The 15,992-nt window shown below is 38.9% G+C and overlaps 1 protein-coding gene across 2 annotated transcripts in view; it reads right to left on the bottom strand.

The window, feature by feature from the left end:
* Positions 1 to 14,114: 14,114 nt before the first annotated feature.
* LOC147631370 (uncharacterized) overlaps positions 14,115 to 15,992 on the bottom strand; it is a 95,055-nt gene continuing 93,177 nt past the window's right edge. For both annotated transcript variants that reach the window (XM_086809766.1, XM_086809767.1), the window contains exon 5: positions 14,115 to 14,466. In XM_086809766.1, the coding sequence (XP_086665892.1) occupies positions 14,347 to 14,466 (120 nt within the window). In that variant the 3' untranslated portion in view covers positions 14,115 to 14,346. The remainder of the gene's footprint in view (positions 14,467 to 15,992) is intronic.

The following is a 15,992-nucleotide window of genomic DNA, read 5'->3' as shown; positions in this document are numbered from 1 at the left end:
GAGAGAGAGAGAGAGAGAGAGAGAGAGAGAGAGAGAGAGAGACCAGTTGCGAAAGCGGCGGATTGCTTCTAGTAATTGTGTGTTTTGTACTACATGCTTGGAAACATGCCCGCATCTTTCATTTTATGTTCGGTGGCAAAGAAGGTGTGGGATTTCCTTGCTTGCGTATGGATTCCGTTTTAACAGATAGGCCTGTACAGGTTAAAGATTGGATTTTTGGGCAAGATTTTGAATGGGCCAGATAACCCAAAACATTCACTTTTCTTTCATTTTTTCAGTTGAACAGGTTTGTGGAACGTCTGGTTAACTAGGAATGCCTTCATATTTGATGCAAAAGTTGGTATTACAACTCACATAGGTCATATAAAAGGGCTACTATTGTGGCAAGTCTCTTCCTTTGCGGTCAACTCATTTAGTGGAGAATGACATGGCTAAATATTTTGGATGAGGGTACTCCAAGCTACACATGTGGTTTGTAGTAATTAGTGAGGGAAAGCTAGTACATCACATGGCGGCCATGTGGCCATTTGTAAAGTAATTTTGGTAATATATCTTCTATTATGGAAAAAAAAAGAGAGTCATACATAAAAAAATGGCTTTCAAAAAATATCTCACTAATTGTTAATGCAGCAAAGGAGATTGCATCCAAAACTAAACAAAGCCACCATGTCCCTAATTTGATGTCCATGGCCCATAAACATGGTATATATGTGTAGATGATAAAAAATAGCTAATTCAAGTCAAATGTTATAATTTAAGTATTTTTTAGACATTTTGTTGCTATCATCGACTATTTTGGATTATTTTGAAAAGTGTTTTTTGCATTAAAAAATCAAAAAAAAATTATAAGAGATCTCAATAAATAACCAAAAAATCAAGAAGAATCAAAATTGCCACATGAATTTTGGCCAAACAAGGCCTATTGTCGTGTCAAAAGTTATGCCCTTATGGCACCGGCTTGAAAGAGGGTGCATATAGGGAGCTCAAAAAAATCATGGGGGTCTTGGAATGAGAGAAGTCCCTAGAAGAAGAAGTGTGTACGCATGCACTCACATTCATGTGTGTGTTAAAATAATAAAACTTAACCCAGCCGCATCATAGGAGAATAGATTTAAGAACACTTTTAACGACACTTAGCATCAAAATTATATAGTTATTAATCCATGAATACTAGTACTTTAAACTTTATTCGTACATGTTAACTAAGTGGGAACAAGGAACTAATGCACTTAGCTTTTATTCCTTTGAAAAGATCAAACTTACTAAAGGGGAGCAGCTGTTACCGAAACAACCATCCAACAATGAGGATGGTTTATTAGTACATTGACTCATTTAGTTGGGTATGTAGGTGTCATAATGACCCCCCCATGTATTATAGATGTTATAGATACTTTAATAATTACAAAAAAATAAACGTAAGGGAATCCTAATTTTTGTTTTCCAAGCAAGGGTACATCCTAGAGGTAAATATATCAATCGTGATACATGCACATCTCCACTATAGTGCTATCATTGTCATGGACCACATAGAGTTACATAATGCTTAATGATAAATGTTTTGCATGCATAAGAAATAATCACAATGGCTTGGACTTGTAATAAGTGTAGCATGGAACATTTTTACAAGCATTATGAGCATCCATAATGAGTTTCATCAATCCATCCCCTAAGATTATGTCCCTAAAAGGAAAAGTTATTGTGATACCTTTGCTTGCACTCAAAAAGCTATAAGCAAAGCCAAAGGGAGCATATGTTATTTAGAAAGGTGATGCACCTAAGTTAATTAGATATGTGGAAGAGTGAAAAAAATGAGAAAATAAAGTGGAAAGAGTTGAGAGAATAAAATCCTTATCCATAGTGGTTTAGAAGAAAGATATAACTATTGCTTTGGAAAACGATCCACTATTAGAACAAGCTAAGTAGACTACTATGGTCAAAGCCTAAGCCAATGATTACACAGAAAGAAGCTTCAACTAAGGTAGCAAATGGAGCAGAAGAATATCCTAACTCTTATGATGGTTAAAGACTAAGCCAATGATAACACAAAATTAAGCTCCAACTAAGGTATCAAAAGTAACAAGAGAATATCCTAACTCTTACTATGGTCAAAGCCTAAGTTAGAAAACACAAAAAGAAGCTCCAACTAAGGTAGCAAAAAGAGCATGAGATGAGCTTAAGGCGCATGGAGAGAATAAATTCCAATTTGATACTGACCCCATAGCCTACAAGGCATTTAGATATGCCAAGATAAATCTTATAACATCATGAAAATTAGAGGGAGGTTTAGAACTTGATTTGACGACCTAATTTAATGTCATAAATGTTTGATGAAGGAATGTGCCTCTAGAGGAGATGATAATGCCACAATCATCTATAAGTGATCCTATGGATTAGAGTGCAAAAGCATACCCAAGATATGTTGTTAGACTAACTACATTCTTATCCAAAAACATGAGAGTGCTTATTTTGTTGCTATTATAGAGGAATTTAAGTTGTGGATGGACTCAAAGACTAGAGGGAGGTTAATTTACAAGCACGAAAAATTAATGCTATTATCGAGTTTTTGCCTAAACATAAAGGGAGTCTCGTATTTATTTAGAAAGTAGAAGGGAAAAATCTCAGCTAATATACAAATGCAACATTTCTAGCTGTGTGTAAAGTTAGGGAAGCCACAATCCTAGATGGAGGTGTTGTATAGCTAATATGAAATATGGGGTAAACCACCTTTGGAGTGCATTGATTTGATTGCTAAGATAATTGATGGATGATCACTAGACCAATCGTAATCATGGCTAATATACTAATATAACATTTCTAGTTTTGTGTAAAGTTAGGGAAGCCATAATCCTAGATGGAGGTGTTAGTGCTACATTTATGAAAATTACTCAAAAAAAAGGGCTAAACCACCTTTGGAGTGCATTGACTTGATTGCTAAGATAATTAATCGATTATCACTAGACCAATCTTAATCATTCGTGACCTAAAGAATTAAGATCTTATCTTTTACATATTGTCATACTTGTGTGGTGTTAAACTTCATTAAGAAAACCCGATTCATATTATTTTATATTAGGATGACCTTCCTCCATGAGAGAAACAATACTAGTGCATGATTAGTCCTTTGATCACGTGTATCTCTAGAAAGATGATAAAATCTTAAAGGTTAATCTTAAAACCTAGAACATGCACCCCATGGGTGGAGGATTATTTGGATATGAGCCTACACAGCAAATCGAACAATTTTTATTCAAGTTTTCTAATCATTTTAGGAGCAACAAAAATTTATTGTCGAGTCTATTATGTATGCACCACTTCTAGAACCAATTTTCTGTGAGAATTGGATGCATTTACATGGAACCATACATGCAATACCCCCAAGGTAGCCACTAAGTATTGTTCACCATCGTCGTGTCTTGTTGTCCCTATGCTACATCTAAGCCGTTGTCGTCTACCTTTGTGTCGCCATCTACTTTTGACTTGTGTACAAGTTGCAGGGCATAGGCCAAGCCAAGCCCATGAGCCTCTAAGCTCAAGCCTATCATGTGCCTCTAAGCCAAGTATTTGTAAAACAATGTAGAGAATTGAAGTAAGCTCACATGTACCCAAGGAATGAACTTAATATAATGAAGTTTGAGACATGGAATAGTTCTAGGTAGACCAAGACTTTCACCAACACATTCATGTAATAATGATGTTAAAATTCCCTGATAGGGTATTTTAAGCAATTGGTATTTGTTCGAACTAACCATGTGGAGTGTAGAATGTATGTAAGAAGAGGTGATACTTGGGTGGGAATGGATTGAAGTCATCCAATGTACCGTCTATTAGCAAGAGGAAATTACTACATTGTTGATTCATTCTCCCACTGTGCTAAAGAAGGAATCTTCATGAAACTCAAACCCACAAACTCCCTCTTGGAGTAGATAACTTCATTATCAACTCTGCTTCTTGATCAAGACTGATCCTCACTAGCAGCTACTCCACTAGTAGAAAAAGCCTTACCTCCAAGAAATCTTAAGGTGAATTCTTAGCCAAGAACCTCAATAAGGAATCATACTACGAGGAATCCCTTTTGTCAAACCCTTTTTCATTACCCAATCTAATCTTAACATTGGTGTTCTATACCCATAAGTTAAGTAGCCTTGCCAACTAAAACAAAATCCTCATCACTCATCAATAAATCAAAAGAGATAGGGGAAGACATGAGGCACACCTAATCATAGCTCTCATTCCATTAACACACACCAAGTAGAGAAGCTCCATAGATTTCCTTCATTGTTCACCACCCCCATGAAACACAGCACACTGCTAGACTAGTTTCCACACACTAATGCTATTCACCAGTTCCTGATGAGCTTGCATTCTCAACACTCCCCTCAAGCTCACCATGTTTACTCCAAAGTTGTCTCTGGGGTGGTTTGGTAAAGATATCTGCAACCTGTTCTTTAGTCTTCACATATGTCAAATCTATCTAATCATCCAATGCTAAAGATATCTGCAACTTGCTCTTCAATCTTCACATATGTCAAATCTATCTAACCATACAATGCTTTCTTCTTGATGAAATGATAGTGGACCTTTATGTGTTTGGTGCTCGTATGATAAACCGAATTGCTAGCCAAATAAATACTACTCATGTTGTCACAAATGTATGACAACAACTCCCTCATGATGCTATCCCAAATCACCAAATAACTTTTTCAGCCCATAACACCTCATATGTAGCCATAATGCTCCTCTATACTTTATTTATGAGCCAGATAAACCAACTATGGGTGTAGCCATACACCATCATATCCTTTCCATAATCATAGAATAAACCTTACTGTGGGTAGTGATCTTCACATATCTCATGATCCTCTTGACAACTTCCAAATGTGACTTCCTGGGACTTTGCATAAACTGACAAACTAGTCCCACTATATAACATAAATCTGGTCTAGTAATGGTCAAGTAAATCAAGTTGCTAACCACCTTCCTATACATAGTAACATCATCCAACTCATCACCAAGATCAGCCCTTAGCTTTATGTTTTACTCCAATGGTGTTGCCATAGGCTTGCATCTAGTCATGCCATACTTTGCCAACATATCCAAGGCATATTGCCTTTGCATCAACCAAATACCATGTGATGTCCTGATAACCTCAATGCCAAGAAAGAATCTCAGCTTTTCCAAATTTGTCATGTCAAATTGACTGCTTAATGCTACCTTCACTTTGGCTATCATTCCCACAATCACCTGTGTGACTATCAAGTCGTTCACATAAATGACAATCATCACCATACCATTCTCTGTCTTCTTCACACATAGTGAAGAATCTGAATTTCCCACATGAAAACCAATACTTATGAGATACCTGCTAATCTTGTCACTCCATGCTCGTGGTGCTTGCTTTAGCCCATATAATGATTTCTTCAATTTGTATACATATGTGGGAAAGTTTGGGTGTACATAACCCTCTGGCGGTTCCATAAAGTAACTCTCCATGCAAGATTGCGTTCTTAACATCCATTTCATATAATTCCCAATGTTTAGATGCAGCCAAAGAAATCACAGATCTTACTATAGTCATTTTAGCCTCTGGTCTAAATGTCCCATCATAATCAAGACCATGTGTCTGTACATAACCTTTAGCGACCAACCTTGCCTTATACCTTTCTGCGGATCCATTTGACTGGCATTTGACTTTGTAAACCCATTTACATCCAATCATATTCTTTCCTTTTGGTAACTCAACCAAATCCCTTGTATCATTAAGTGCCAAAGCATCCATCTCATTATCAATCAATGGAATCTAGCTAAAACAAGGCATGTATGCTTATGATCAAATGAATGAATACTGCTATAAGAATTTAGTAAAGTTGAGAATAGTGTTATGTCTCATGAGTAGATGCTTGACAAAGAACTCCCCTCTAAAAGTGTTTTAGAACTTAGAATGCCTTAAGGAAGAAGAGACACATGTCTCCTATTAACGTGCTTTAGGGAATATGATGTAAAAACTTATCTATTGTTTCCAACTTTATGAGCCCTTTTAGGATCATAACTCTTGATATAAGAGTAATGGTTTTCCTAAGTCACCTTGGCTAAGTTGGGATGAGAATCTTGAGATGAAAACCTCTAAAGAAGAGAAAGTCTAAAGGTGGCCTATAAGGTCGGTTACATAGAACATGAAGGTTAGATCGGTTCATGAAGGCTTAAAGCCATAGACCCATAGCTTATAGCTTGAGTCAACCACATAAAATCATGAATCCTTTCATCACATAACAACATGTGAAGCATATCCACCCTTATGGGCCAGATGAGAGCTTGAAAACGGGGCGAAGGACCCACCTAGACATCAACCAATATAGCGAGGGGATGCCACATGTGTAGTGTAGGTTGGTTAAGAATGTTGTCAACTTTGAACAAATTTGCATTAAATGAAGGCCCTATGCCATGCCTCGTAGGCATTCCTCAAAGTGCATAAGATCCCCATGATGCAAGAAAATGTTTATGGTCGAGCCTTGGTTGCAAATCCAAATTTCCCAAAAGCTCAAGAAAATTCACAATGCAAGACCCCATGTTATAGAATAATGCACATTTAGGAAAATTAGGCATTTAATACTTGCCAGCCTATAAATTAAACTTTAGAGCTAAAAGCTAATTGTTGAACTAGACTCATAGTATGTAGGGAAATACAAAAAGAGAGGTATGAATTAATATTGGGCGAGACCTTACGAGATCATGTGAATTTTACAAAGTATCAAATGTTTGAGTTGTTGTCATGTTATAAATAAGGATCACCTGAAGGATTGTATTCTGGGAAATGTGAATTGAAATGGTTTCAGTGGTCTTGGTTGGTGAATTTGGAAAAGAAGAAATGGAACTCTACTTGCAATTTTTTCTTGCTAAATTTATGAAAAGCAAAAATGTAACTCTCCTTGCAATTGTTTTCTTACTGAAACGGAACTCCACTTGCAATTGTTTTCTTGTTTTAATAAAGGATTGTTTGATTCCTATGCATGGAAAGCACGATCCCTATGTTTAAATTGTTTAAGTGAAATTGTGGTAATTAAGAGGCTGTCATCCAAGTGATGGTTCATGTGCAGTGGAAATGATGGTTCATGTTGGACCCTCATCATCCAAGTGATGGTTCATGTGCATTCACATGTTGACCTAGTCCTTTTAATACTCAACAATGTCTTTCTTGACTTTTCAAGCCATTTTTGTTCTAAAATACTCATTGGAGAGCAAGAATTATTTGTTTGCAATTTATCGAGCAAGAATTATTTTACAAAATTCTCTAACAGCCACAAAAGTAGCCTTTTCTCTACAAGACTAGTGCTTAACCAACCCATGTTTAAAATTTTATCATTAGAGAGCAAGAATTATTTTAAAAAATTCTCTAATAGCCACAAAAGTGGATTTTTCTCTACAAGACTAATGCTTAACCAACCCATTAAGAGTGAACTTGATATTCCATGAGTGAGTTCATCATTTCAAAGAGGTTGAAAAATTTGCTAGTATATTCTAAATGCCTATACCAAATGTGATGAGCGGAAATGTGTTTGGAGCACTTATGCGTGTTTCGTGTTCTATTCCAACACAAAAGGCCCTTGCATTTGCAACGCAACTAACTAGACATAAAAAAGAGGAGTTCAATATGAACAAGATTCTTGAGCACAAGTAAGAGCATGTACTACTCTTTTTAAGTTTTGCATGAAGCCATCATAATCTAATGAGGACTTAAGAATACAAAATAGTGCTCCCATTGGTACAATGAAAAAATGTTACTAGGTATAAGATTTGAGTAAACAAGCCTCTCAATCATTTCAAATTCTATCTAGAAATACATCTATGTGCTAATAAGAAAAAACATGGACATGAAAGGGAGCAAATCTTAAAAGACTCTAGATGGAGGGGATGTCTTGCTTATAAGAGCGCTTGAACACAATGAACTCAATGATGAACAAAGGCTATCAAGCTAGTTCATATATATATTTCCTAGGGTCCATATGGACGGAGGTCGACCATTTCGATCAACCCATGACTTAGTCCAAAATGACCAACCGACCATATTAGCCTATGATAAAGGACCGTTGAAATTATGTGCAACTCCCATGATCATCTGAGATCGTCTGGACCTCAAATCAGTGTCCCCAGTTTGTTATCCACAACGCTTCACAAATGTGGTTATATAGCATGCACATCCTAAGTGACAAGCCTACGTAGGTTGTCTCCTAACCATCTTGCCACATTTGTCCACCATCCAATGTCTAAATTGGGAATTGTTGGGTGCCCGGGTGCTCACACAATAGCTACTCAATTCACATAGTTGGCCACCATCCAATGTCTAAATTGGGAGCTATCAGGTGTGCCTAAGTGCTTACACACTGGCTACTTCTCATAAAGGGAGCCTTACAAAATAGAGCACATCCATCATGCATAATGACAACATGAGGATGGAGCATTGAGAAAATTATTTTTTGACAATCCCCTTTAATGTCTATCCATAGGTGAATTACCTATTGGGTCCAACGTGAGTTTTGTGATTAAGATGTCGCTCTAGCAAATCTCTTTCAAAAGGATTTTATGTTTTATAGGTAGTAGACAAGCTCCACCTCTCCATCCATGGTAAGCCCGTGAACATAATGATATTGTATCTCAATGTGCTTCATGCAAGCATGAAACATCGTGTTCTTGGCAATTGCCATGCAACTTTGGTTGTCTTGTCGCACAACAGTATTGTCGTTCCCTTTTGAGTAACACCCATGTCTCCTAAAATCCTTCTCAAAACCAGACTCCATGAAGCAAAGCACGTTGTTAGTATTTGTAGAAGAAAGTGACGTAGTATGCTGCTTCTTATTGATCCAAGATGTAATTCTAGATCCAATAAAAAAACATTAACCAAAAACAAATTTTCTGCTATCACAATCTCTAGCCAATTTGAGTCACAAAATTGAGATACTGTACCCAATGCTACCTTTGATGAGTTAACACTCGCACCCTTGCCTTCCAATGGTTTTCTTGAGACTGATTTGAGAAATTGCTAAGGGGACTAACTGCAAAGCTGATGTTAGGATATTATTTTCTAAATCGGATATCTTAATCCCAGGAGTGGTGCCACATGAATCTCCTCCACATGCAAAGCTGATGTTAGGATATTATTTTCTAAATCGGATATCTTAATCCCAGGAGTGGTGCCACATGAATCTCCTCCTTGATATGGCCATTCAGAAATGGTCACATCAGGCCTAAAACTTGAGGGTTACAATGGGCATCAAAGCCATTTTAGCCTTCAGGTGAAGGCTACCACTAAAAAGAAGCTTACAAATAAAGGCCATAAAAGCAAATTTTCCTAATAGTGAGCTTTAAATGAAGGCCAAGAGAGCATCCTAGCCTTAAATTTTGAAAATTTTGACGTCTAGGACATGGTTGCAAATTTTGGGCCTGCTTCATATCCATTTGCATTACTGGCCACTTACCAATGAGAGCGACTTACTGTATGAATAGTGGTAGTCAATCTAAATGTGGGGGCAAATGTCTCCTGAAAGGCGAACCCTTCAACCTGTGCATAACCGAAGCTTCACCCACCACAAGCCTTGCTTTGTACTTATGCACTCGTACTTATCCAATGAACCATCAGACTTGTACTTAGCCTTCCAAACCCACTTGGTGCCAATAACCTTCCATTTTGCAGGACAATCTGCTAATGTTTTCCTCCAAATTGATTGGTTCTTGTACTTTTCATTGTTTCAACCACCAAGGCCTATTGACAATGTGAGCGGGGCCCTCTTCAACTTCTCTATTCTCTTGGATCTATAAAATAGTTGCTGGCTCTTTTATGATTGCCAGCAAAACGAAGCTTTCCCATCGAAGAGCTTTCACATTGTTTGACTAATTCACCTCTAATGGCACTTGTACTGTAATGAATGTGTCTATTTGTTGTACGACGGAGCCGTCTCCTCCACCTGATGAGGTTGTTTCACAAACCGACTAAAAATTATTTTCTTCTGTTAGGTCGTATAGTTGGTACCCCCCCTTCGACTCCATACTTCACCCTAAGAAGCTACACTTCTTGCTCACTTGAGTTTGGAACATGCACAAAATAGTCACAACCAAATGTTTTGGAGTATGTAGCTGAAGGTTTCTTTTACCAAAATAAGCTTCATGAGTTGTCATGCCTTTCACCGCCTTTGTGTAACTATTCATTACATTGTTAATTACCTCGGTCCAAAAGATATTCAACATTCCTTTCCCAGTATACACCATGCCATCTTCACAACTGTGCAATTCTTGTGCTATGCAACATCGTTTTGCTGCGGAGTATGAGCAACTATATAATCTCTATTGATCCTGATCCTTGTAGTAGGGATTGAATTCTTGTGATGTGAACTCTCATCCTTGATCTATTCAAAACTTCTTTAGCTTCTTTCCTGTCTCATTCTCCACCAAGCTGTCATATTTTGATGTTTCTAAAAAATTTCTCCTTATCCCAAAGAAGATACACTATTGAAGTCATCGATCATAGTAACAAAAACTAGGAAGAACAATCCAATGCAATGGTTGGCATTTTACCACAAAGATCTGCATAAGCTCTAGAGGAGCCTTTGCACGATTCTTGTGGAAATGCATGCCAATGCTACTTGCCCATTATATAAGCTTTTACATGCATTTGATATCTCAAAAAATGCTGGAAGATGTGTCACGATCCCAGTACTTCGTATCTCTTTCATGGCTACAAAACTTAGGTGTCCAGATCTTTCATGCCATAGCTTACTTGTCTCAACATAAGCTTGGATTGTAAAAGTACAAGTTGTGTTAGATTTCTCTCCCCACCACATTGCCCCATTAGCATTTGTGATGACTATGCACCAACCTTAAAGAAGAGAACCGAAGTCATGGTCAGCTATGGACGCAATTAACAACTGACACTAGACTCCTCTTCATGTGTGGTACATAATGTCTTTCTATTATCACCATTGTTAGAAACAAAAGAAATAATAGATGTTCTATGGCTGGGCATTTGGTATCATTGGACTCCCCTGCTAGCCTGAGAGGGAGCTATACTAGCCCTTTGGACTGTCATTGTTGAGATGCTCTACTGTCGAGATTGGTCCATGAACCATCAAGTGGTGTTGAGGAATGTTTTGCCTTTACTCAGATCTGTTTGATTGCCATAAACAGCTCCAATTCTACTTCAACACTGTTCTCGAACTCTTTCAAAGGCTTCAAAGTGTCCTTCTCATCTGCTTCCTTTAACCTACATTATTTGATCACATGACCAAGCTTGGTCACAGTAGAAACACTTTACCTTTAATTTCTTCTTCTTTTAAGAAGCATTGGGATTAATTGAGTCCTTCCCCTTGCATTTCTTTGTATTTGCAAAGAATGCAGTGCTACGAACATCTCTAGCTTTAAAACGAATCTCCTCCTCCACCAACATTGCACTGCACTCCTCAAAAGTAAGAGGCATGTCGTGCACTAACATGTTCAATGAGGTCACTAAATTGTCATACTTTAGGGGCAATATTCTAATGCGCCTATGTGCCAACTCTTCACTCATCTTGGTGACCCCCACCACTACCACATGATCTCATAGATTCTTTATCCATGTTATAAATTGCTCTACTACTTCTACTTCATAATGATTTTATGTTGCAAGCTGATTCTCAAGGTTTTGTATCGTTTGAGTTCTCGTCTCATATCGGTTTATTAAGAACTTGTTATGCTTTAGAAGATGTGGTAGTATACTGAATCGGGGTCGTCATCGAATCAATGGCACTGGTGACGATGACACATAATGTATCTGCATTCCTTCATCTCCACGCCAATGTGAGAGCAAGATCTGGCGATATGGTTTGTAATGCATATGTTGAAATCAGTGTAAGACTCGGCTTTGCATCAATCCCTACTTTGTTGGTTTCCCATAACTCATATGAATTAAGAATGGATCTTATCTTGAGCTTCCAAAGAGTGTGATTTATCTCATCTAACTTCCCACATCACCAAAAGATGGAGGACGGGCACGAGCAACTAAGTTATTTGTAGCTTAAGCAATCTCTCCAAATTTTCCTTTAAATAGCAAGCTACCAAAATAAGCTTTAAGTAGAGTCTAAGATCTCATACTATGTAAGAAAACACAATAGCGAAAACAAATGTCACTGAATTACAGAAAGAAGTACAGACTAAGCAATATTACTGCTTGCAAACTTTGATTACAAATTGATGGTTGTCTGTTCACCGGTGTGTTTTAAGTAAGGAGCTTTGATGGCGATCTAGACAGACTCTAGTCGGAGGATGTCTTGCTTACGAGAGCATTTTGAAATCGATGATGAACAAAGACTACCAAACTAGTCTATATACAATGCATAAGGTCGACATGGAGGCAGGTCGAGAATGTCGACCAACCCATGACTTGGTCCAAAATGACCAGCCGACCATATTGTCCCGATGGGACCATATTAGACACTACAACAAAGGCCAATAAAGACTATGTGGAACTTTCATGGCCATTTGCAACTCTCTAGACCTTGACATGGGCCCCATAATCCGAGAACAATGTGTCCTTGGTTTATTATCTAACACATACATGTGGTCACATAGCCCACACAAGCATACATCCTACTTGGCAAAGTGTCAAGTTTACATAAGCCGTCTCTTAACTATCTAACCGCATTTGGCTCCACTAGCTACAGTGTCTAAACTAGGAAGTGCTCCCTACAATGACCACTACTCATATAGGTGACCTTACAAAATAGAGCACGTCTATCACCTGCACTGACAATATGAGGATAGAACATTGAGCCCCACCAACCATAGTGTCTAAACTAGGAACTATCGAGTGCTCTCTACAACAACTCATCATATAGTAGGCATTACAAAATAGAGCACATATACCACCCGCATTGACAATACAAGGATAGAGCATTGAGTAAATGTTTTCTCAACACTCTTGGGCTGCTAGTTGGATTGTGTCTAAGGGGGGAGATTTATACACGGATTGTTTCCTTTGTAACGTGAAAAGGGTAGTGGTTGGAGCTAGTCGAGTCGTTCAATAGATGATGTAAGCTATGTGCTCATGGGAGAAGTGATAGTGATGGTAAATAGAAATCTTGGGAGGTATGGAAGAGGGCCACTAGAAGTTTGAGGCTAAGGTTGGCTCCCCGCATGAGTGGAAACATACGGATATCTAGGGTGAGAGGAAAAAGATCAGGGCCCCAATGATGTAGCAACACATTCATGTGAAAGGCAAGTAGAGCCTTAGGATGTAGGTCAGCATATTTTTCAATTGGGTAGTAAAGACAAACCATGTATTGTACACATCTCAACCAAGTGTTTCCGGTAGGTGGTAAGTATGACTTCAGAATCAGCTGAGCATCTGCATTGGTCCACCTCATATTAAAAGAATCAGCCATTCCCCAGTCCATGAGGCATATGTGGCATTCAAGTAAAGGCACCCTTGCAACCGTGCTAATTAAATGTAGATGAGTAATAGCCTTAGGCCTTGGGTCGGTAACTCAATTATTCATTACATTGAACATACGCATATCAATAGTTGCTTAAGTTCTCGACTTGCGTGACTTCAAAGTTTAGCTAGGCTGGTAACGCAAACCACAAGAGACAGATAGGGGCACATTTTGTGCAGGTATCCAACAACTGCACGGAAATTACTGTATGTATTGTCCTTTCAAAGAAACTCAAAATCTTGGCTAACGCATGATACGATTTAGAACTCATCTGGTGTATATTCCCCATCCTGATTTTCTCGTGTGAGCTGTGGAGTTGTATCCCTTTGCCACTGTGCAAGGTCTCTTACCTTGCTGCTTCAACTCCATCAAATTTGCCTATAGTATCAAGCAATATGCATGAGCATCGCAGACATCTTTGCTAGAAAAGCTTGACATCACACTTGGTGCTTTCCCTATGTTCAAAGAAGGAAAGTGTCTTGATCTAAGCATTAACAACACCGCTAAACGAAAAAATGATTTTTACTCTAGTTGAAACAAACTTTAATGAAAAAGGGCTACAAGCTTTAAAGCATAACCTGACTTTTTAAGCATCAACAGGTGTTACATGGTAGCACAGCAACTTGTAATTTGACTCGGACCAAGCTTGAAGGCATAAAGTGAGCATTTGCTAAGCTTATGATGGACAACAGTATTGAAAGAAACTGAAACCATGAAAAGGGCCGGAAAAACTTTCAGATTGAAAACTCTGATTAAGAGTTTCTTGCCTTCCAAAAAATGTAACTTTCCAGTTTCTCTTTCTGTGTCGTGGGGCTTTTCGGGGAGGGAGCACACAGCAAGGACATTCATACAAGCATGATTATCTACAGGAAAGAAGCTTCATTGAAGAACAATATCAACTCTTTAGGAAATGAGGAGCCAAATGCTTGGTCATAACAAACCCGATGAAAGTTTCACATCCAAACAGTTCTTGAAGCTTGCTGTCACATAATATTTGCCTCTTGTCAGTAGGGTCCTGCCACAGGAAGTCAACCAAAGCTACAAGTTTAGAAGACAGACACCTTTATTTGAAAGACTAGATACAACACGGATTGACATCTTCCTCAAAAGATCATCACAAGCTCCAACATAGACATTCAAAAAGTGTGAACTATGCTCAAATTAAGACTGAGCATTCTCTACAAAGACATTAATAGGATGTACATTCACCATCAGGAAATGATGGCCAGAGCCAACACATGACATTGAACACTACTATGACAGTTTAGAGAAAATTCCCCATCAGTAATCAACAGAAAGAGCCAAATGAGACATACAAGCCCAAAAACGAATCTCTATTGATTAAAAATACTCATTCTTAGCCTTAATTTAGGCCCACTTTCAGATCCCAATCTTTTAAGGGGGGCATGGCTGATTCTCAGCACATACACCACTCCAAGTTCCAAACTGTTGCCCTTTTATTTCCTCATCCGTTATGTACTCATTTTGTTTCAACTTGCAATGCCTGGCCTCCAAAATGTTGGACTAGGGTTTGCAGAACCACCCACCCACACAGTTCAGCAAATGCACAGTCCTCTGAGAGAGAGAGAGAGAGAGAGAGAGAGAGAGAGAGAGAGAGAGAGAGAGAGGCACACAACTCGATAGTGATAGCATTAGATAATCAAATGAGTGCCGAGTACATAGATAAGGACACTCGATAAGAGGATAAGAGGCTGTTCACATGCATGGGAAAAAACCTCCTAAAGAGGGAAAAAGTGTCCCGGTTGGTCCTAAGTATGTTCACACACATCACTACCATATATATGGTTACAAATTCCCCATGGAGTGATGATGTGAACATGTAAACGGATATGGCTGATCAATCCCCAAAAGGCAACAAGCCCAAAGCTTTGCGACAAGCTTTGAACTTTTCATGAGAAACAGCCGTGAACATATCTACCATGTTGTCATGTGTACACACATAGATCGGGAGGGGACTCTGGATGCCCCCTTCTTTGCATATACAGCGCGGCTAGGCCGCAAGATCCAGATGCCACATATTGACGGCACCCTGGCAGCAGCAACACACTAGCAGCAGTCACAGGGCCTCTCACAACATTTCCTCTCAGATTTCCGCAAGAGGCTTTGGGACAGTTTTCGGCCCAGAAAGATTACCCTCTTTCTTTGGCTGATGGCACATAGGAGCTTGGCGGTCGGCATTTGGTTGGATTGGAGGTAGGCCAGCAGCTTGCCCGAGGTGCAGCCACCCCCAGGAGTCTCAACAACATTGTCTTTGGGATTGCCCGAAGACTCAGCAGGTTTGGCGGCAAATTCTCCGCATCTTCACTATGGCAGGGCATCGACCCGGATCATTACATGGGGCACTGTCGCCTAGGCCACAGAGGCTGAGGTGATCAAGGCTTACGAGTCAGATAGGGGAGGGCTAGCCCTTCAGGTCTTTCACCACCGCATTTCAGCAGTACCAGTCACCGCCCCACCTTAAGATCACTGGCGACCAGGCTCATGCCAGAGATGGGAGATTTGCCACATTTGGTGAGCTAG

This window comes from Cibotium barometz, chromosome 15, assembly GCF_041138505.1.
Source record: "Cibotium barometz isolate CiBa-2024 chromosome 15, ASM4113850v1, whole genome shotgun sequence".
In the NCBI taxonomy this organism is placed as follows: domain Eukaryota; kingdom Viridiplantae; phylum Streptophyta; class Polypodiopsida; order Cyatheales; family Cibotiaceae; genus Cibotium; species Cibotium barometz.
The sequence above is the reverse complement of the archived record's forward strand: the minus strand, read 5'-3'. Positions and strand labels throughout refer to the sequence as shown.